At 42.8% G+C, this 22355-nt stretch overlaps 1 protein-coding gene and 1 pseudogene across 5 annotated transcripts in view; one reads left to right on the top strand and one right to left on the bottom strand.

The window, feature by feature from the left end:
• Window positions 1–22355, top strand: part of Xpo6 (exportin 6) — a 135532-nt gene that overhangs the window by 93127 nt on the left and 20050 nt on the right. For 3 of the 5 annotated variants that reach the window (XM_008841609.3, XM_008841601.3, XM_008841621.3), the window contains exons 10-17: window positions 462–570; window positions 2554–2646; window positions 4096–4165; window positions 8213–8372; window positions 12630–12722; window positions 17307–17451; window positions 20033–20179; window positions 20535–20724. In XM_008841609.3, the coding sequence (XP_008839831.1) occupies window positions 462–570; window positions 2554–2646; window positions 4096–4165; window positions 8213–8372; window positions 12630–12722; window positions 17307–17451; window positions 20033–20179; window positions 20535–20724 (1007 nt within the window). The remainder of the gene's footprint in view (window positions 1–461; window positions 571–2553; window positions 2647–4095; window positions 4166–8212; window positions 8373–12629; window positions 12723–17306; window positions 17452–20032; window positions 20180–20534; window positions 20725–22355) is intronic. The other 2 variants (XM_008841619.2, XM_017800271.2) reach the window with 1 other exon arrangement.
• Window positions 581–1626, bottom strand: LOC108491261 (annotated as a pseudogene).

Genomic DNA, 22355 nt, shown 5'->3' on the forward strand with positions numbered 1-22355 from the left:
CACAAAAGAAGGCAATAATCTTCTTTATAAATAATTATATTAAATATAATGGATTAAATTCTGTTGTTAAAAAGCAGAGACTGGCAGAATGGATTTTTAAAATCCATGGTACACTACCTATAATTGTCCATAAAAGACTCACTTTGGATTCAGGTAAGGATAGGTTGAAAGTGAAAGGATGGAAAATTCTATGCAAATAAGAGCCAAAAGAGAACTGGTAGCAGTCTTAACTATATAAGAATCAGTCCATCAAATGTGTGGTGTTTGGAGCACATCTAGTAAGTAAAATACCCTGATCCTGTTTCTCTCTCATACACCCTCACCAACCTAGAAACAAAACATTAGGGAATTTAGATGTGTCCTGGTCCTCCAAGGGACTACCACTCCACAGTGCAAGAGGTCTGGTCAATATCCTAAGCTGAAAGCTTTCCTCTGATGTTGCATCTTTCTCTCCTACCCAGGTACGAAGACGCCTTGGTCCTTTTGCTCACAGAAGTGTTAAATCGAATCCAGTTCAGATACAACCAGGCCCAGCTGGAGGAGTTGGATGATGAAACTCTGGATGATGATGTAAGAGGCAGAATGGAATTGACTCTTGAGTGCTGACAGGGGAAATGACTAATAAAATCAGCACTGTCCTGTTGTGATAGGCATCAGAGTTGGAGCCTGCAGCCCTGTTCTGAAGATGTCTTACATCAGAGTAAATCCTATGGTCTGAATTGTCCATTTGAAATTGTTTTTATCTCCTGCTTACCTATCTCATCTCATTGACTATGAAAAATGCTTTACAGGCATTTTATCTCTGTGGACTAGAAATATAAGAAGACAAACCAGATGTACAGTGAGAAATGGTTTAATAAGAACCCTGTACCCCTGACCGCCACTCTCTATGCTGAATAACAATACCTAGCTGGATACTGGTTGGAATAAAGAAGATTTAAATGATAAGGCTAGAATGAAAGTCTAAATTTATGTTGTAAGCTGTTACTAAAAAAAAAAACAAAAAAAACCCACGAACAAACATACAAAAACATTGAATATATTGGTGCTGGTCTGCCTAACAGAAGGAAAGTACCATTATGGGCACACTCTAGTGTTCTTTCTCCCTTTTTATTTCAGAATCAAATCATTCACTTTTATTACTTACATACTTCATAGAAAAAGGGAATGTAAATGGGTTAGAGCTGTATGAAAAACAAATCTGGGCTGGCACAGGCCACTCTATTTACACGTGGAAGCAGCACTGTCCCCCACATCAGGCACAGCAGGTGCACTTGTCAGATGCCCCTTTGCAGGCAGCCCTGGGCACACATGGAGCAGCCAACAGGGCAGCAGGAGCAACAGCTCTTCTTGCAGGAGTTATAACACTCAGTGTTCGCGGCTGCAGGAGCTGCTGAAGGTGCTGGTGCATGTGCAGGAGCTGCCAATGGAGAAGGAACAATTGGGGTCCACGGTGAGGTCTGGTGAGGCTGGAGCTGCAGAGCGAGTAGCAAAGAGGCAGACTGCTGGAAGGAGTGGTTGTGTTCTTTCTGCTAACTACCAGCCACTTCAAAAATTTCAAGTAATACCTATCATTCTTGAATTTGGAATGACTGGTGGCATGATCAAGACAATGAGGGTAGTCATTTTTAGGTTAGAAGAAAAAGGACACCATACTTTAAACTAGATGCCTGGATTTGAGTCTTGGCAACCTTGGGCACAGAGGAGATGGAGTTTGAGTTTTTCTCAGCCTTGATTCTTTCATCTCCCCAATGGGAATGGACTGTCCGTACTGACTTGTGTTGATAATTGCTAGGGAGGTAGTAGGTACTTGGTAAGCTAGAGTTTGACTTACTAAGGCATATTAACCTTTAGCTTCATTAAGAATCCCATAATGGTATTTTCCTTTAACAGCTTGTTAAAACATCCTGATTTTGGAAATCTGAGGTAGAGCTACAGAGTTTGCATTGTTGGAAGGACCTGGGGACATTGGTGCTGCCTGTGTGTGGCAGGACCACAGCTTGAATGGCCCTAACTTATAGTCAGGTGTGTGTAGAGAGCTTTAGTTAAGAGTAACCAGTCCCTGGTAGATGGGATGGTACAAAAGCCACTCAAACTTTTCACATGTAGCTCTCTGAACTCTGCATTCCTGTGACTCCAGGAGGAAAAGTGGGTTATTCTATGAGGATCATTAGCTTTCCAAAGAACTGGCTTGTTAGGAAATGAACTAGTTGTATTAAAAAATAACTAGCTTAAGCTGGGCGTGGTGGTGCTCGCCTTTAGTTCTAACCCTTGGGAGATAGAGGCAGATAGCACTCTATGAGATGGAGGCCAGCCTGGTCTATGTAGTGAGTTCTAGGTCAGCTGGCCTATAGGGAGACCCTGTCTCACAAAAACAAACCGAAAAACTAGATTGACCTTTTCAAAAGTTTCAAATAATCTAGTTTCATCATTCCCTATTTCTTCAAAATTTAATATCTGAGAATAGACTTCAGGCAAAGGGAGACTAGCAATGAAGAGGACAGCGATCTGATCTGCCTGTCGGGAGAGCTGATGGCATTGTTTCCTCCACAGCAGCAGACAGAGTGGCAGCGGTACTTACGCCAGAGCCTGGAGGTAGTGGCCAAAGTGATGGAGCTCCTTCCTACACATGCCTTCTCAACTCTGGTAACACTCCACATGAAGGGGAAAGAAGTCTAATTGGTTCCTTGTTCATATAATATGGTTTTTGTACTTGTCTATTTGTCTGTTTCTTCTCCATCTCCCCATATCTTTTATTCATTTATTTTGTATCTGTATCTGTGTGTGTGTGTGTGTGTATGTGTGTTCATATATATGTATACAAATGTGCAGGTATGTGTGTTTGTGTAGGTGAACTTCATGTGTTGTTCCTCAGGTGCCTTTTTTTTTTTTTTTTTTTTAATGAGGTGGTCTCACAATGGCCTGGAGTTCACCAAATAAGCTAGGCTGCCTGGACAGCAAGTCCTGGGGATCCTCTTGTCTCTACCTTCCCAGTGCCGGCATTACAGTGTTGATCACCATATCTGCTTCTTAAAAAATGTGGGTTCTGGAGATTGAATGAAGGTCCTCTTTTTGCAGAGCAAGTGGTCTGCCATGTGAACTCTCTCTCCAGCCCGTATTTATTTATTTACTTATTTATTTGTTTGTTTGTTTATACAGAGAATAATAATTACTATAAACCAGCTCTCAAATTTACTGCTAACATTTTCACAAGCTATTTTATGCCGACTTTTGGAAGTGCTGTTTAGTCTTGGATATAGTCTGAATTTTACAGATGCTTAGTGCTTTCATTAGTAACCCTTCAGCAGCCAGGCCATGCAGAAGTGTCACTTTGCTAAAAAGCTAGCCTATGTCAAACTGTTGACAGATTGCTAACTCCCTCTGTTTGTGTGCTGGAATCTTTTATTCATAAGGATGACTTCATTCACTGAATGGTGTTGGTTATTTGAAGTAATTGCATTGACTCTGTCTCTTCCTCAAAGGCAAGATAAGTTATTGGGGTCAACTTTTGCACATATAACTACAAGCCAGGTGCATGGTGTTCTCTCAGCAAATTTAAGTCTTGATATAAATCAGTGGTGAGTGTAGCGGTTTGGGAAAGAAAGATACAGCCCCAGTTATCTCTGGTCTGCTAAATCAACAAGATGAAACTGACTCCTACATATTTGGGTCTGCTTTTCTGCTTTGCCATGTGCATTAATATGGCATACCCGATACTTCTGTCAAGGTCAGGATTCCCTTAGACTTGAAGGGAGACCTAGTCCTTAAGCTGAAGTTGCAGGTCATTTAGGTCTTGATGTCCCGTTCTGGGGCTGTATTAGCCACATCCCAGTATCCTTTGCTACTTGTTTTTTAAATCAATCAAACTGATAGAGTGTTTTCTTTGTTATTCTGGTATTAGTAAGTGGTTTAAATTAGTAGGAATTGAGAGAAGGCACTACAAGGAAGCTGCTTCATAACTGCACGTAAAGGTTTCAGAAAAAACATTTCAGATCCTTTCCTTTTCCTCATAGGTATCTAATGTTTCAGTGTTAAAAATACTATCAAAACATGCATTTATGATTTTTGTTTTAAACTTTGTCTCTTTATTTTCAGTTCCCAGTTCTTCAGGACAATTTAGAAGTTTATTTGGGATTACAGCAGTTCGTAGTTACTTCGGGGTCAGGTAAATTGGTCTTTTTCTCAAACTTAGCATTTCAGTAAAAATAATTAGACTGCTCTTTAACTGTTGCCGCCTGTGCTGTAACGTACTTTGATTAGTACAGCCGCTCTTCCTCACATCTCCCCCACCTGTAAACAGAAGTTTTTAAAAAATTTATGATACAAAGACATTATGGGGAAAGTCAGTAAAAGATGAGGTTATAACACTGCATTTCAAAGAAATGTTTGGAAAGGAAGCTAATTGAGGCAAAGAGGGCTTACTAAAATCTAGACTGTTTCTTTACATCCCTTAAAATAGCGAGTGTGCTGTCAGGAAGATGGCCTTGGACTTTTGCTAGGGGAGTGTCCTCCTCTGGCTTGTGGAATGAAGCCAGAGGAACAGCTCCGGCAAGCTGGTCTTGCTGGTAGTGTCATTCATTCCATAGCTCTCCTACTGTGAGCTGCCTACAGGAGACTTTGCCCAAAACTAGCCACAAGGCTTCTGACTGCCAGTTATAGGCCTCCCTGCTTGGAGTAGATGGTTAGCACTTGTTACTCTGCTAATAATATTAATAGCCTGTTTGAAGAACTTCATTATACTCCAGGTGCTGTTTCCTGTGTTTCGTTCCGTCCACTGTCCTGTGAGGTATAAGTATAGTTGCTAGTTACCCTTATTTTACAGATGAGTACATTGATTATCAGAGGTGTTAATTTACCCCAGATCACATAGGTGGTTTGTGCTAGTGGCAAGATAATATAATGGTGAGTGATGAAAAGTTGCCATAAACTGACATTCTTTTACCGAGATAGGGTTTTACTCTATAGCCCTGACTGACCTGAATGTAGACCAGGTTGGCCTTGAATTCACAGAGTTCTACCTGCCTCTGTCTCCTGAGTGTTGGAACTAAAGGCATGAGCCACCAGCCTCACATTCTTTTTTGCCAAATGAAAATGAAGTCACTTAAAGTCCTTGCACTGTCGTTCCCCCCCCCCCCCCCCCCCCCCCATACCTGCCTCTCTCCTGAGTGTTGGAACTAAAGGCATGAGCCACCAGCCTCACATTCTTTTTTGCCAAATGAAAATGAAGTCACTTAAAGAGTTTGCACTGTCGTTCCCCCCCCCCCCCCCCCCCCCCCCCCCCCTCCCCCCCCTCCCTCCCCGGCATGCCTCTGCTCTGTAGACAGGGTGAGAACAGCTCATACAAACTTTGAAAAGGCACTTTGCAAAATAAAAATGCATATCATCACTAATGAAAACCATCTGATAAACAAACACTAGATGTTTCCAGAATTGAGGACCATTGTGGTTACAAATGTACTCTACACCCTATGAATATTATTCTTGATCTGGTTTTTTTTTTTAAATCCAGGTGTCCTGCCCCGCATTGGTCCCTAATCTTTCTCAGTTTTGTAGTTGACTGGGATGGCCTGAAATTCACTATGTAGACCAGGCTGACTTTGAACTCATAGAGACCCATCTGCCTCTCTGTCTTCTGAGTGCTGGGGCTAAAGGTGTGTGCCATCATGCCCGACTGTAATTGACTTTTTGTCTTTGGTTGACTGTCTACATGAGTCTTTAGTCTTTTTCTGAGACTACTGATAACTCAGCTTCCCATTTTAGAAGGATAATCTATTTCTATCTGCCCTAGTCGAAGCCCATTTACTGACTGTTTCACAGAGCATTTGGTTCCTCTAGATCATATACAAATCTCATTCTTAGCACTGATCCTTCATGCATTCTCTAGTGGCAAAACCTCTCAGGCAGAGCAATACTTATTTCCTGTTTTAAAATGAGCTTTCTTACCCATGATGAAGCATTCCCCTGCGCCTTAGTGGCTCAGAAGCCACGTTTCCAATGCAAGGGCTATTTAAAAAATTCTGAAGCTGTGAGCACAGCTTGTTTTCTGGTTCCTATGGCTGTGTCTCCCCCTCCCTGAAAATAACCTCCCTGATATATTGGTCAGTCTTTTGCCTCTCAACCAAAACCATGTTTTCTTTCCCTCTGGTGACCTATCCCCTGGTGAGGGACCAGGGATGTAACTAGGAGGATGATAGGCACACCTTCTCTGTAGTTGTAGCTAGGCTCTGGAGCTCAAGAGCCACTGATCTCCCAACACTCCAGTGAGGTGTCCAGAAGAAGGCTACTGGGTAGGTAGGTGATTGAGGAGAGCACCTCCAGCCCAAGCAAGATGTTAAGCCCTCCGCCTCAACTCTCAGCCCCCAGAACAAACAGAACCAAGAGTAATTTTGGTCATGGGAGAGAGAATACTGCCTGTGTGGACCATTGAATGAGATAGCCCTAATTTCTCAGTTGATGGAGGTACTGATCACTGGTGAAGGAGACATGCCAGGGTGAGGTATTTGTTTGTTTGAGATAAGGTCTTCCTGTAGCTCCTGCTGGCCTGAACTCACTGTGTACACCAGGATTAAAGATGTGTGCCACCATACCCAGCTATTGGTGTGTGTGTGGGTTTTCTTTGTTTGTTTTCTGTTTTTGTCTTTTTGAAGCAGGGTCTCCCTGCTTCCAGCTGTCCTGGAACTCACTATGTAGACCAGGCTGGCCTTGAATTCACAGAGATCCGCCTGCCTCTGCCTCCCAAGTGCTGGAACTGCAGGTGTGGGCCACCATGCCTGGCTGTTGTTTTTTTTTTTAAGGCAGCAGGTAATGCTTCCTGTATAGGCTTAAAATATTTAAGGAACTAGTTCTTATATATTCCTAAGTGGACTTAATTTAGGAAGAGTATGCCCATAGGCATTAGAACGACCACTTAACTCTGAACTAGTGGCCATGCAGGCTGTTGGGCACAGCCCCTCACAAAGGGTTTCATATTTCATAGTAAAGAGGCAGACTTAGAGGTGGTGGAAGAATACCAGGAGAAGAAGGTGTGGTAGTAATAGATGCTGAAGACCCAGAGTGACTGAGGAAGTTTACAGATTTGAAAGGTGTTAAGGTAGCGAAGGTGGGGTCTTAACTATCGCTGCCCTGCCTGCTCTCACCTGTGTATAACAGGCACTTTTTCAGACTGCACTTTCCCCAACCCGAGAGTCCTCACTGCCTTCTGGCTTTTTTGGTTTCTATGAAGAGGGGTCAGTAAGACAAGGAGTGGCTAAATTTATGATATTTTTGTCCTTTATCTTAGCATAGCATTTATTAGATTTGATTATATGAAAAGAAAGAAAATTTTAGGCTTTAGAAAATCACTAGGTCTTTGATATTCATAATAATTGCAAAACTGAATAACGTCCTATAAGTTATAGGAGTACTTTCTTTTTTGTGTGTGAGTACTTTCTTTTTTGCGACAGGGTCTCCTTGTAGCTTCAGCTGACCTGAACTCCCTATGTAGACCAGGCTGACCTCAAACTCATGGAGATCCTCCTCTCTGCCTCCCAAGTCCTAGAATTAAAGGTGTACGCCACCACGCCTGGCCTAGGCATATATTTTTTTAAAATGCATTCTGACTTTATCCTTAAAATAGTGAATTAAGTGACAGCCTTTCCTATTTAAGGTTAAAGAGACAGGTTTTGGGGGGTTGATAAGATGGCAGGGACTGTCTTCTCTACCTGAGTACTGTGCCCTTTTTTTCCTCACTGTGCTGGTCTCAAACTTGGAATGGAATGTGGAGTACACCCCAGTTCATTTTTAGCAAGGCAAATCTGTCAACCTGGGGAGATTTTATTAAGTATGGAATGACAAAACTTGCTTAGAGTACTAGCTCTGCCCTGGAAATAGGACCACTGGGTGAGTTACTGACTGGAGCTACCTGAGTGTGCTTCCCTGTGTGTAGAGTTGGTGATGTCAAAACCTTACCAGGATGAAAAGGAATTAGATCAGGGCTCTTCAGTATTAGCACAACCTAGGCTTTCTGTCCCTGCCCTTGGTTGCTGTGGCATCCATGGGTAGAGCTGTAGGTGGGGGCTAAGCCCAGATGCCCTGCTCTGTACTGGGCAGCAGCTTACTAGTTGCATTGTTGGAGCCTTGGTTCACCCCATGTAACTTGTCTGGGGACTGGCTGTTGTCAATTATAACTGAAGCATGTTCTTCCAATGGAAAACTGAGAGGTGTTGTGTTCCAGGGCATAGGCTGAACATCACAGCAGAGAATGACTGCCGGCGCTTACACTGCTCCCTGAGAGACCTAAGTTCCCTGCTGCAGGCTGTGGGCCGCTTAGCTGAGTACTTCATCGGGGATGTGTTTGCTGCACGGTTCAACGATGCTCTCACAGTCGTGGAGAGGTAGGCTGGCTGTGCCGTGGCACTCCTTCAGATTTTGGCTTTCCTTCTCCTGGAGGGCAATGTGTCCCCTCTGCCACGTATGAGGAGAGAGGGCCCTACTGATAAGGTGATGGGAGGACAGTGTCACTTCCCAGGTAGGTAGCAGATGCCAGAGGTTAAGAGGCTTGTCCAGTCTGTTAGGGTCCTTAGAAAGCTGGTCATTCTCTAGGACTGGCCAGAACTTGTATCTCCGGAGAAAAATGTGCCTTCTGGGGAATATTTCTTTCTTTTTTAAATTTTTTAATTTATTATTTTATTTTTATGTGTATGAGTGTATTGCCTGAATGTAAGTGCATCCAGTCATGCAGTGCCCATGGAGGACAGAAGAAGGTGTCAGATCCCCTGGAACTGGAGTTATGAACAGTTGTTAGCTGCCATATGGGTGCTGGGAATCAAACCCGAGTCCTCTGCAAGAGCAGTTAGTGCTCTTAACCACTGAGCCATCTCTCCAGCCCCAGAATATTTCCTTTTACTACCTAGTCTTTTCCCAAATATTTGGACACTGAAAGTCAGGTGTAAGCTTTGGGAGATTCAGGTTCAAGGTAAGGGTTGGATTCATAGCTGAGTAGGCTTAGGTAGAGCCTGAAGCCCAGACCCCAACGCTTTCATTCATGTGGCAGTCTCATCAGCAGTAACACACAGGGAAGCAACTCCAAGCCCTGAATTATATGCACATATTGTGTGTGTGTATGTGTGTGTGTGTGTGTGTGTGTGTGTGTGTGTGTAGTTGTTGTTTTAAGACGGGGTTTCTCTGTAGCCCCAGCTGACTTGGAGCTCTCATGTAGATCAGGTTGGCCTCTATCTCACAGATGTCTACCTGCCTCTGCCTCCCAAGTTAAAGGTGTGTGCTACCTCCTGGCTCAATGGCTCAACTTATGCCGGACTTTAAAAACTGCTACACTGTCACTTAAAACTACAGATAACCAAGAGTTTTAAATCCCTTAACAACCAAGTTAAAATGAATAATAAAACAGTAGGAAGATTTCACAAGTTCTTTTTACTCTTTATCTCATTTCATTTTATACTTTGAGAAGTATTACCATTTTGCCCTTGAGTAGATGTGGTTCATAGCTAGTGGATGCTCTGATCAGTTTGTACATTATGAGAGGGAACCTGTGGATTTTAAGCACTTTAGGAACGCAAATGCCAGGCTCTCTGCAAACTGTAGCATTTCTACTAGTGCCTGTTTTTCTTCTAGGCCCATTTTCACTGATGTTCAGCAGGGGTAGGATGCAGCCTTCTGCCTCAAATTAGATATCCAGTATTTGAATTTGGTGCACTAAGCCATTTAGATATGTGTGCCAGTCAGCTTAGCCTTGGCCATAAGGCCTTATGTGCACAGATCTGTCTGCATGACTTAGGTTTGCAAGCTCAACACTTAGCAGGGCTTGTTTTGTCTGCATTTAGACCAGAGTGTGACAGGAGACTCTTCCTTATGGCCTCATGATCTGACTAGCCAGTGTGATTAGCAGTGTTCTCTTACAGGTCACATGGAACAAATCTGGTGTTATGTCTGCTAAACACATACATTAAGTGATGTGTTTAGAAGTCTACTTTTAGTGTAGATCATGATTTAAAGAGTTAAATACAACAACACCGGAAGATGGCTTAGCGATTTAATAAATACTACTTGCTGTGCAAGCATGAGGACCTGATTTTTGGTAACCCCAGTGCTGTGAGGGGCAAAGAAGAGGATGGCTGGGATTTGTTGGCCACCAGTCTAGTTCCAGGTTCAGTGAGAGACCCTTTCTCAAGTGAATAAGGCAAAGAGTGATAGAGCAGGGCACCCCATATCCTCCTCTGGCTTCCATGCATGTATAGAGGCACATACCCACATATGTGTGGATCGCATACACATAGGATTTAAACACTAGATGCATGCATGGTCACCGATAGCTACTGTTTTGGTTTCTGGTTATAACAGCTCTTCCTAGGACTTTAGGTTAAGAACTTAGCTCTTTACTCTTGCTTCCTTGACTCAGTGGAAGTGCCTGCACGTTGCTTTCCAACCCTGAACCATTTATGGTTTTCCTTTCGGAATAAAGTCCTGCATTCTGCACTGTCAGAGAGGAACATTTTCCCAGAGTACAGCATTACATCAGTTCTGGGCACTTTTCAGAGCTGCTAATTTTCAGACCACGGAGCCTGCTTGTGGGCCAGAACCAGGCAGCCACATCTATAGCCAGATCCCCCAGTTGATGGATTCGCTTCCAGGTTTCTGTGCGGAGTAGGCCTGGGCGGCTTGGCAGCATTCCTCTTCCTGAGGAAGGAGTCCTTTCCTACTTCATAATGGCACTGGTTGCTGTTTTTAATTCTCACTTGTACACATTGAGCTCTTGAACAACAAATGCGCTCACCCCGCTTCAGAAAAATTGGCCTGGGCCAGGCATGGTGGCACATGCCTTTAATCCCAGCGCTCTGGAGGCAGAGGCAGGTGGAGCTCTGTGAGTTCCAGGCCAGCCTCCAGCCTGGTCTATAGAGTGAGTTCCAGGCCAGCTGGGGCTGCAGGGAGACCCTGTCTCAAAAAGACCAAAAAAATTTGGCCTGAGACTTATGAAACACCTCATTTTATTCTAGAAACATTTGTACCTCTCATATCTTTAAACATTTTGTCATAAAGATTTTCAAATTAAAGCTTAGAGAATTGCATAAACAAAGTGTGTGTGTGTGTGTGTGTGTGTGTGTGTGTGTGTGTTCACTACCCTAGATTCTACAGTATACATTTTACTGTTTTCTTTATTATATATCAATCCATCTGAAACATTGAAGTTATTCTAAATAAAAGCCAAATTGGTTTTGTCATTATGTGAATCTTTACATAAATTTTCAAAAGAGCCAGCTTTTTTTTTCCTCTTTTCTTAATGTATATTTTTTTTTATTTAGAGAGAGAGAGAATTTGTGTGTATGGGGGGGATGCATGTGGAGGTCAGAGGACAACTTGGAGGAGTCGGTTCTATGAGTCTCAGGGATCAAACTCAGGTGGTCAGGATTGGTGATCAAGCACCTTTACCCACTGAGCCATCTTACCCAGCCCCAGGCTCACTTCCTTAAAACTTTCTTTTTTTCTTTTCATTTCTAAAAGCAGTGTATAGAGCCAAGCATGATAGTAGTGCATACCTGTAATTTTTAGCACTTTAGGTGGCAGAAGCAGGAGGATCAGAAATTTGAGACCAACCTGGGTGCATAGTGAGACACTGCAAAAAGAAAAACACGTGTACCCACATACACAGAAAGCATTGTGTATTTTGGGGGGGTATTTTATTATTTTTATTTTATGTGTATGGGTGTAGTGCCTGCATGTAGGTAAGTGCACCCATGTCATGCAGTGCCTGCAGAAGACAGAAGAGGCCGTCGGATCCCCTGGAACTGGAGTTACGGACAATTGTTAGCTGCCATGTGGGTGCTGGTATTCGAACCTGGCTCTTCTGCAAGAACAGTCAGTGTTCTAACTGCTGAGCCATCTGTCCAGCCCCCACATTATGTATTCTTTATGGATGATACAGGAATACAGAAAATCAGAGAGGAAATAATAATCTGTAATCTACCCAGTTTGTCCTACCCCTAAAGCAGACAGGACCAACATTATGTTCTGGTGAAGAGTCTCCCAGTCTTTCTTCTATTAATAGATATTTTATTTCATTTCATTTGTTTTGTGTGAATGTTTACACGTGTGGGCGTGCACATGCCTATATGTGCCTGTAGAAGGCAGAAGACAGCTTGTGGGGGGTCAGTCTTTTCCTTCCACCAAGTAGTCAGGTGTGGCAGCAATCAGCTTTACCCACTGAACCATCTTGGCAGCCTTTGTTTTCAGACTCTTTGATGATAGAAATAATGCTTGAGTAAATGTCTTTGTGTATAACTCTTTTAAAATTACATTTATGTATTGTGTGTGCACCTGGAGCCTTAGTACATGTATGGAGATGAGAGGACAACTTTTGGGAGTCAGTTCTCTCCTTCCACCATGTGAGTTAAGGGATCCATCTCAGATCATCAGGCTTGGCAGCAAGTGCCTTTACCCACTGAGCCATCTCACTGGCCCCATATATAGCTGTAATTATTTTCTTAGAATGAAAATAATGCCCATCTCTAATTATTTTCTTAGAATGAATTATAGATCTGTTGATAATTCTTTTGTGGGGGGGTTCTTTGGTGCATTGTTTCTTTACCTGCTTTGGTCCTTGTGCTGAGTAGCCTTTATCTCTGTTCCTTTGCCAATAGGTTGGTCAAAGTTACTCTGTATGGGTCTCAGATAAAACTGTACAACATTGAAACTGCTGTGCCATCGGTGTTGAAACCTGACCTCATTGATGTGTAAGTAGGCTGTGGTACTGTTGTACCTTCACAGAAAGATGTTGGTCCCTACCTCCAAGTAAACTGAATAGGGGAAACAGGAGCAGTGGTACCTGCCACCAATACAGGGAAAATTCTTGAACTCTGAACCTAGAAAGATGAGATTGTTGACTTGTGTGACTGGGTGGGGGCTAGGGGGAGGAGTGGCATTGGTTGGTCTAAAGAAGGCAGGGAGGAGGCTTTATAGGTCAGGCACTGTAGGAAAGAACAGTGTGGGCTGTTCATTTAGGGAGCTGGTAAGTATTGTTGTGGGAGAGGAGGCCAGGAAGCACATGGGAATGGCCTTAGAAACACCTTAGAGAGGTAAGTCTCACCCTGCACATGGACTCTTCACTGACACAGCAGAGGATAGGAAAAATCAACTGTTTCAAACTCAAAAGATGCTTCTGACATGAGAGTGGGGCAGGGAGAAATGGGACTATCCTCTGATTCACTCTAGTTCTGGCACTGCCTGGAGGTAGCATCAGCTTCCAGAGGTTAAGGGCTAAATCCCCAGGAGTCTCCCTCTGCATGCCCCTTTCCTATGCCAACTGCTGCCCCAAACTGTGCTTCCTGTGCTTTGACAAATGTCTGGAAGTCAGACACTGTCTGGAGGAGACTTGCACAGTCTCTTCCTCAGGTTTGATTAGTTTGCTATTGTGGGTTACAGAACTCAGCAAGACACTGCACTTATTCAGTGCACGTATTCCCCAGCCCCCCAATGGATTAGTAGACCTTAGGGACCTTCAGTCCTTCTACCCTCTCCAGAGGCCAAGGGTATGACTGAAAGCCCCATGTTCTGAATACATGGCTGGTTCCCCTGATAGCTAGACCCCTAACCCCTGGCAGTCTAGGGACTTCCCAAAGATTGCCTTGGTTAACATATGCTCAGGGGCTTGGAAAGGTTGTTGGAAGTAATAAAAGGCATCCACTGTTCTGAAGCTACTCGAGGAACTGAGGGCAGTAGACCAAATATTTTAAAACCAAAGTTAACCTTATTTTGGGAGGACATTATAAAGATTGTGGGAGCTATATGCCAGGAACTGGATAATAGCAAAATATATGTCTGTGATGTAACTGTAGTTCTGAGTTTGGTGGGCTAGCACAGGGCCCATAAAAAAGAACCTTAGATTACTTTGAAACTTGAAGCAAGACATCAGAGCAAGTATGTAGGTGGGAATTCCATGGGAGAGTGACATGGAAGGGATTGAGGGCTGTGCACTGGAAACAAGACCTTATCCTAGGTTGCACTGCCCTGAAGTCTTTCTGTGGAATAGAGCAGAGACTTACAGACCATGACCTGTGCCACTGCCCATCCTGTTCCCATTCCCGTGTGTCCCCAGAAATTGTCAAGAGGACAAAATTATAACAGTTGAGAAATCTTAATTGCCTTTTTTCTATTTTGGAATTAGGCAGCACTTAATATCTTAATATGATAGAACAGATTGATTTGATTGATAGAGATTGATTTCATAGATAGAGATTGATGAAAGCAGAAACAAAACAGAAAAGGAACATCGGTTATTCTAAGTAACTTTCCCCATAAAGTAGTTCAGAAGTAGTTCAGGGGGCTAGGGTTGGGAGTGGGACAGAACGATAGAAAAATAAACCATGGTTAACATCAGGTTATTTCAGGTCACTTTTTATTTGAAGAGTAAGGACAAGGGAATTCACTTGTCATGTCGTTGAAATGCCCCTGTATGGAAAATTTGACTATGATCTCTGATTTTGTATTTTGGGCATCCAGCAGGTAAATAATATCGCTTTAGCTTGGTGATGGGAGCTTTTTAGCTGGGTCTGTTGACTAGAACATAGTCAAGAACAGTGCCCTCCTGTGATTTGTGTTTAGCACATTTTGCAACACAGCCATGCCTACTCATTTACATACCATACCACAGCCAGAGTTAACTAGCTATGAGAGTGTGGGGCCTAAAATACATAGAGTTTTTTCCCCCCATATACTTTGATTTTTATAGAAATGCTTATTTTTTCAGCTACAATTTGAATAAATGAAGGAAAGAGACTCTTATTTACTATGGATTTGTATTTAAAAATATATCGCTCTCCTTTTTGAGAATTAGAGAAAGCTGTGAGGCAGCTCCCCAGGAAGGTACCAATTTGGCTTATGAGTAGGACAGCTTGTACAGGATTTTAAGAGGCTTGAGTGCCCCTCCTTTCAGCCTTGTGGCATTCTAAATGTGTGTACTGTTGGTTGGAATCCTTAGATTCAGTGACTGGTAACTGGCCTTGATGTCTTTCCTCCTTAGTTTTGGTACTTGGAACTTAAGTAAAGGGTGAAATGATCAGGGCATTCTGAATATAAAATAGAAACCAACTGCCTACTAAGAGTTTCTAGATTTCTTGCCTAGGCTGCTTCTTTTTCTTTCTTAACTTATTTGAAAATGTTACAGAATGTAGTTACAGGTTTTGAAAACTTATAGAATATGATTTAAAAGAAAAAACTTTGTAGACTAAAATGTCCCTGTACCCTTAACTTACAGTCACACTGACTTTTGATTCTTAGGCTTTCTTTCTCTGTTCATGCGTGCTTACATACTTGGTTTCTGCTGAGCCACTTGAAAATAAATTGTAGATAACATGTTACTTCATCCAGAAATCTCCTAGGAATGAGGCCATTCTTCTATAATACAATATTACATTGTCAACTCTTAAAAAGGTTTAATGAGTTGGGTGTGGTAGTATATGGCCTTTAGTCCCAGCACTCTGGAGTCAGAAGCAGGCAGATCTTTGTGAGATCTCTGCCAATCTGGTCTACGTAGCGAGTTCCAGGCCAACTGGGGCTACAGGGAAACTTTGTCTCAAAAAAAATAAAAGAAGGAAAAAGATTTAATGAATACACTAATATATGGTCCATATTTAGATTTTTCCCACTTGTCCCAGGAAAACTCTCTCTCTCACTCACTTTGGATCCAAGGTTTAATTATGACCCAACATTTAATTTATCTCCTATAATCTAGAACAGTGCCCCCCCCCCCGCAGTTGTGTGTGATATGTGGGTGGGGGTGTATCAAGAAGAAAGATACTTTTAGAGATCTGGACCTCAAATTTACTCTTTAAAGAATGTCGTGCAGTCTAAATTTGGCACGTTTTTCTCTACTCTTTAACTGTAGGTTAAGCTTTTGTAGCACGAATGCCACATCTTTGTCGTGTATTTCCTCTTGCATCATGTTAGGAGGGTCTTGGATCATTGTTGATGAGAAGTTTGATTGTGAAGTGCTATTTGTCTGTATCTTAGCTTTGTCTATGGGAATTTCTAGAGTCATGGTACTCTAGTAAGTGCCCCCATACCTAGGTATGCTGTCTAACATACTTTGTCTACTAACAGGAAACAGTTCCTTGGAGAGGTGTACTAATTTTGGGGCAGGGTGATCCTGGAGTGTTGTGGAGCCAGTAAATGAGGAAGTGGTTCCTGACTGTGTCTGGAACATTTGAGAACACAGGGACCAACTTGAAATGGGTTTTCTCAGTTAGACCTGACAGTTTGATCAGCAGTAAAGAATGACAGTAGAGGATGTCCTCTGATACACAGACAGACACACGTACGTGCACATATACACACACTCATTCACTTATGTATTTTACACAAAAGATGAGGAAAGAGAAAGCCATTTTTATAAAAGAATACCAGTAAATGTATATAAAGGAAAAATAGAATTAGAAAAATCACCAGTTTGCATGTAGCAATGTAACGGTGGAAGGTATCTTGATGGTGCCCAAACCATGAGGAACTGTGTACTTAGATCATCTGAGAATATCAACTCACATTATTAGTAATGATTACAGAAAGATAGAAGTTACATGTAGTTACATTACATGGTCTAGCATCTTGAAGCTCTTAGATTACTGCCTTGTCTTCATAAGATTTATTATTCCTCATCTTTGAATGTGAACTTTTAGGGGTTTGTATATTTTGGGTTTGAGGGGTGGTGGTGGGATTGGTTGGTTGGTGAGTTTGGGTTTGGGTTTTTTGAGACAGAGTTCCACTGTGTAGTCCATTCTGACTTTGATCTTTCAGTGACCTTCCTGCCTAGCCTCCTCAGTACTGGGATTACAAAGATGTGCCACTATGCTTGGATTAAGTGAGAACTTTTTTGATGTGTAGTTTTAATATATAATGCAAAAGTCAAATACCTGAACACTCAAGCCAGGTGGATAATGCAAGGGAAACAAGCTTTAGAATCTTTTGTCAAAGCTGTAAAGTAATACTTGTCTAGACCTTGGCTTACAGCTATAAGTGCTAAATTTTGACTACTTTTTAAAATCAGCACATTATCCTTTATCATCTTCTCTGGTAAACTTGGTTCTCACAAAAAATTAAGATCCGATAGATATTTGATAACTACCATGTGTGTTCTAAACAGTGGTAGCCATATGCAGACCAGAAGTTAGGTCCTGTGTGAGCAGGGAATTGATATCCATGCTGTTACCATGTCCTGGAACGACCAGCACATTGGATGGAATTTTTGTCTGTCCCCTGTAAAAACAAGTTTGATGCTAGTATGTTTACCTGGCCCTTTTAGATCATACCTTCTTTCCTTTCCACAGACATGCCCAGTCACTTGCTGCTCTCCAGGCCTATTCCCACTGGTTGGCACAGTATTGCAGTGAAGCCCATCGGCAGAACACACAGCAGTTTGTGACACTCATCTCCACCACCATGGATGCCATCACACCTCTCATCAGCACCAAGGTCTTGAGACAGAAAATGCTGTACCTTCTTCTTAACTCTTTTCTCTCAATAATCCTGTTCACCATAAAACCTAAATGTTGTACAACATTCGACTCCTAATTTTTACCACCATGACACAACTCTGTTGTTTCATGTTCCTTAAAAAAAAATAATATATATATATATATTGTATTTGTGTGTGTGTGTGTGTGAGGGCCAAGCAGGGGCACTGGACCCTCACCTGAGTATCCAGCCACTTTCCCCAGCCAACTAGTCCAGCCTTGGACAGAAGAAAAATGAGGAAGAATCCAATAGAGGGATGTTTTTAGAAGCCCTTGTCAGGAAATTCCAATGGACTCTCATTCATGTATGCATGCATGTTTGCCACAGCTTGCTGGAGGTCAAAGGACAGCTTGTGGGAGTTGACTCTCTCTTTCCACCATGTGGATCCCTGGGATCAAACTTAGGTTGCCAGGTTTGCAGTGATAAGCAAGTGCCTTTATCTGCTGAGCTGTCTCATTGGTCCTTATGTTACTTTTTAGTTAGAGTCCACATATGTTCAGGTAGGAATTTGGGTTTTGCTCATGGTAAAAATATCTGTTCTTGGGGCTGGAGAGATGGCTCAGCAGTTAAGAGCACTGATTGCTCTTGCAGAGTACCCGGGTTCAATTCCCAGCACCTACGTGGCGGCTTTGAACTGTCCTTAAGTCCAGTTCCAGGGGAATCCCAAGCCCTCTTCTTACCTCCGCGGCATTGCACGACACGGGTGCACCACATACATGCAGGCAATACACTCACACACATAAAATAAATAAAATATTAAAAAAATAATCTGTTCAAGTTATTGACTAAAGTGTTTTGTTGTTCTTTGATCTCATCCTTTGAAACACATTCCTTTCAGGGTGAGCACTGTTGGAGCTGGTTGTTTATTTTTCTAGACATATTTCTGTGTTTTTACAGAAGTTTGTAGATAGAGATACTGCTGTTTATGCCTCATGTGCCTTATTTTCTTTAAATGCATGGAACAACTTGGAGGTTTTCATATTCCCCAGTGCGGTTCTTTTATGAATGTGTCTTGATTTTTCTTACTGGTTGAAGGCACTACTTTTATGTCCACTTTTCTACACACATGCTAGGTGACCTGTGGTAGGGGTTCTCAGAAGTGGAATTGCAGAGTAAAGGTCATATCCATGTAAAATTTGACAGATTCTACTAAGTTCTCATCCAAGAAGACTGGTAACTTATGTTCGAGACTATTCAGGTGGGGTTTCTTAGTGCATGTTTTAGTACATAGAGTCCTTTCTGACAAGAGCAGCACTAGCACTGCCTTCCATAAATTTGTGTTGTGTTTATGATTGTAATTTATAAAAGAGTTATGTCCCATAATTTACCTAACTGTTGCTATACTTTAGGCTGTGTTCATTGGGGGAAAAATAGGGCTGGGGATGTAGCTCAGTTAGTGGAATGCTTGCCTAGCATGTATGAAGCCCTGGGTTCAACCTCTAGTACTGCATTAAAATCTGGTTGATGGTACACGCTTGTAATTCCAGCACTCATTCATAAAATATGTAACATACGTACATTCAGCAATATAGCATTGTCCTGTGATTCTGTGGGGTAAGGGGAAGATTATAGTGTTTTTAAAGTTTAGAAACAGGGTTGGAGAGATGACTCAGCAGTTAAGAGAGATGACTCAGTAGTTAAGAGCACTGGCTGCCCTTACAGAGGACCTGGGTTCAGTTCCCAGCACCCACATGGCAGCTAACAACTGTCTATAACTCCAGTTCCTGGGGCTCCAACGCCCTCTTCTGACCTCCGCAGGCGTTGCACAACATGGGTGCACCTACACACATGCAGTCAATGCACTCATATACATAAAATAAAAAAGTTTAGAAAGTTTGCGATTCTAGGAAATTACCACTATATCTCCTTTCTAAATAATTATGTAGGCCTTGACACTTTGGTGTGTAGATTCATCACAGTCTTCAAGTATTTGGTCCTAACTGTAAAAGCTTTCTTAGGACTTGGGTTGTGGCTCATGAGTGTGTGTTTAGAACGCACAGGCCTGAGTTCAGTTCCTAACCCTTCTTCAAGAACTTTTCTTTGGCTGATTTGAAAGTGATAGTGCTCTTGGAACCAAGATTTTGTTAGGCATTTGCAGTGAAAGAAATAGGATATTGGTAGTTGAAATGCAGAAAGGAAAGGCAGAGAGAGACCTTGGCTTGGTAGGAGCCGGAGTAGTGAGGCGAAGACTCTCACTGTGTTTGAAAGGAAGGCTTTGGCAGCATGCCAGTGAGGGCACTCTGTGCTAAAATAGCTTCTGAGGAGTCCCTAAGATGGATGAGCTGAATTCAAAGGTCCCAGAGCCTAGAAAGAAGGAACAGTAAGAAGTTGATGCTGGCCTGAGGGTAGGGGAGCCATGGATGTCACAAAGAAGACAGTAGACTTACTGGGAGTCGTCATAGGAAACACCGTAGAGTCAAAGCCTTGATGGGTGGTAATAGGCAGCCGTGAGCCAGGTTTACTGCAGCTGCCTCAGGAAAGTCCAATACCAGTCAAGCAGAGGACGTAGAGAACCATTTTGCATGTCTTCTCTTTCCAGGTCCAAGACAAGTTGCTGCTGTCTGCGTGCCACCTGCTGGTCTCACTAGCCACCACTGTGCGGCCTGTTTTTTTGATTAGCATCCCTGCAGTACAGAAGGTGTTCAACAGAATCACTGATGCCTCTGCTCAGCGCCTAGTGGATAAAGTAAGACAAACCTCTTCCTAGCATCCCCAGAGCTGTGTAGTGTAGATCTAGGGAAGCTGAGGCAGGACAGCATGGCTCTGCTTTTACACTGCCATCCAATGGGATTTTGCCCTCTGTGATTCAGGGGCAGGGTGAACACCAGCAAGGCTTTTTGAATCTGGTTCTTTGGGGTTACTGCTTTTTCTTTTTTCTTGCCTGAGTGTCTAAAGGTACATCATGGCCCCACCTGGGCAGGATATAAGAAAGGTGCTAGGGCCTGAGGCAAGGTGTTCAGGATACCAATGCTGTATTGAACTTGGCTATCAGCTTTCAGTTGTTCTTTGACTACTGATGGACGCCTTTGGGTCTCTTCTAGGCGCAGGTATTGGTTTGCCGTGCGCTCTCTAACACCTTGCTGCTTCCGTGGCCAAACCTCCCTGAGAGTGAGCAGCAATGGCCCCTGCGCTCTATCAACCACACCAGCCTCATCTCTGCACTCTCTCGGGACTACCGCAACCTGAAACCCAGCGCTGCTGCCCCACAGAGAAAGGTGCCCCTAGATGACAGTAAGTAGCGCCTAGACAAGGTGGTATCATTCTCCTTGTGTGGACATTTGTGCCTGAGGTGTACAAGGTGACTTCATTTGTCCATAATGACATGGCTGGTCAACAGAAAAAAGCAGGTTCAGACAGTGGAACCCTTCTTCCCTAAGGAATGAATTCATTTGGCACCTCGGCTAGCATGTTTCCTGAGTGCAGTCCTCCCCTCTGTTAGTAGAAATGGAGAGGATGTTGGAGACATGAAGAAAACATCTATGGAAGACACTGTGGGTGACTTCATCCATGAACTCTGGGTGATCATGTACCTGTACCAGTACAAAGCACCTGTACAAAGCAGCTTCCCCTGCACTGAGAAAATCCACTTAAGAACTGTCTCATGAGATTGGCTTTAATCCTTTCCAAATACAAATATTTCAGAGGTTTTGAAAGAGCTGGTATCTTCACAAATAACACTTGAGGTATGATTATTTATATTAGAAGGAAAAAAAAACACAGCAATAGAACTCTAATTCATATATAAAAATCAACTATCTTAGAAAAATGTTCCTGAAATAACAAATACTAAAATATTTTAAAATTTGTTTTCATTGAACTTCTGTGTATTTCATACAGAACATCTCAATCTTATTTTGTTTTTTAATATTATTTTTATTTTATGTGTAAAGTGTATTGCCTTCATGTGTGTAAAGTGTACCCATGTTGTGCAGTGCCCTCGGAAGTCAGAAGAAGGCATCGGGTTCCACCAGAACTGGAGTTACAGATGGTTGTTAGCCACCATGTGGGTGTTGGGGATCAAACCCAGGTCCTCTGCAAGAGCAGTCAGTGCTCTTAACTGCTGAACCATCTCTCCAGCCCTAGGAACATCTCAATCTTAATCATCTTTATACCCCTGTCCCCACCAGTACTCGCCCCCTTGCCCCCTACCCCCCTTGGAACCTGTATACTCTGTCATCCGTGTTAAGGCCCAGTGTGTCGTCAGTGTCCCCAGACGTTCTCCAGTGCAAGTCCATCCACTGAGGTCTAGCCAGCCTATCTGGAGTCCCTTGTTTTAGGAAGATCAGCTCTTCCTCACCTACCAGTAATCAGTTGTCAGTATTTCTTCAGCTAAAATTAGGCTCTGCTGTTCATTTTCCCAGTTCTGTGCTGGGTTTTTGTCTACCTGAGTTTGCATGGGACTTGTGTATGCTGACATCATTGCCATAGAATCATATGAGCAAAGTTCCAGGAGCTTGTAGGACTCTGTTTCCATATGGTCATAGACCTCCTCCCTGGCTCCTAGAATCTTTCCACCCCCTCTTCCGAGATGGTCCCTGAGCCCTGGGTGGATGAAGTTTAATATAGAAGTTCTGTCCAAGGATCAGCATTCTGCAGACTCTTAATCTCTATCCTTTGGCCATTTGTGACCTTTTGCGGCCCTCTGTTGTATGAGGGAGCTTCATTAATGAGAACTGAAAGATTCATTAGTGTCCTCTTCTTTATCCTTGTTCTTTGTTCCCTGAGCCTTAGGGAGTAGTGACTGGAATATTTTTCTGTAAATATAAGGTTACATAATTTGTACATAGTAAGAAATTACATTAGGGATGTGACAGTCTTGGGGTTTTCTCTAAGATCTATGACCACTCCAGCCATGTATATTT

The sequence above is a fragment of the Nannospalax galili genome, unplaced genomic scaffold (genome assembly GCF_000622305.1).
Source record: "Nannospalax galili isolate Female #2095 unplaced genomic scaffold, S.galili_v1.0 scaffold411, whole genome shotgun sequence".
Lineage (NCBI taxonomy): Eukaryota > Metazoa > Chordata > Mammalia > Rodentia > Spalacidae > Nannospalax > Nannospalax galili.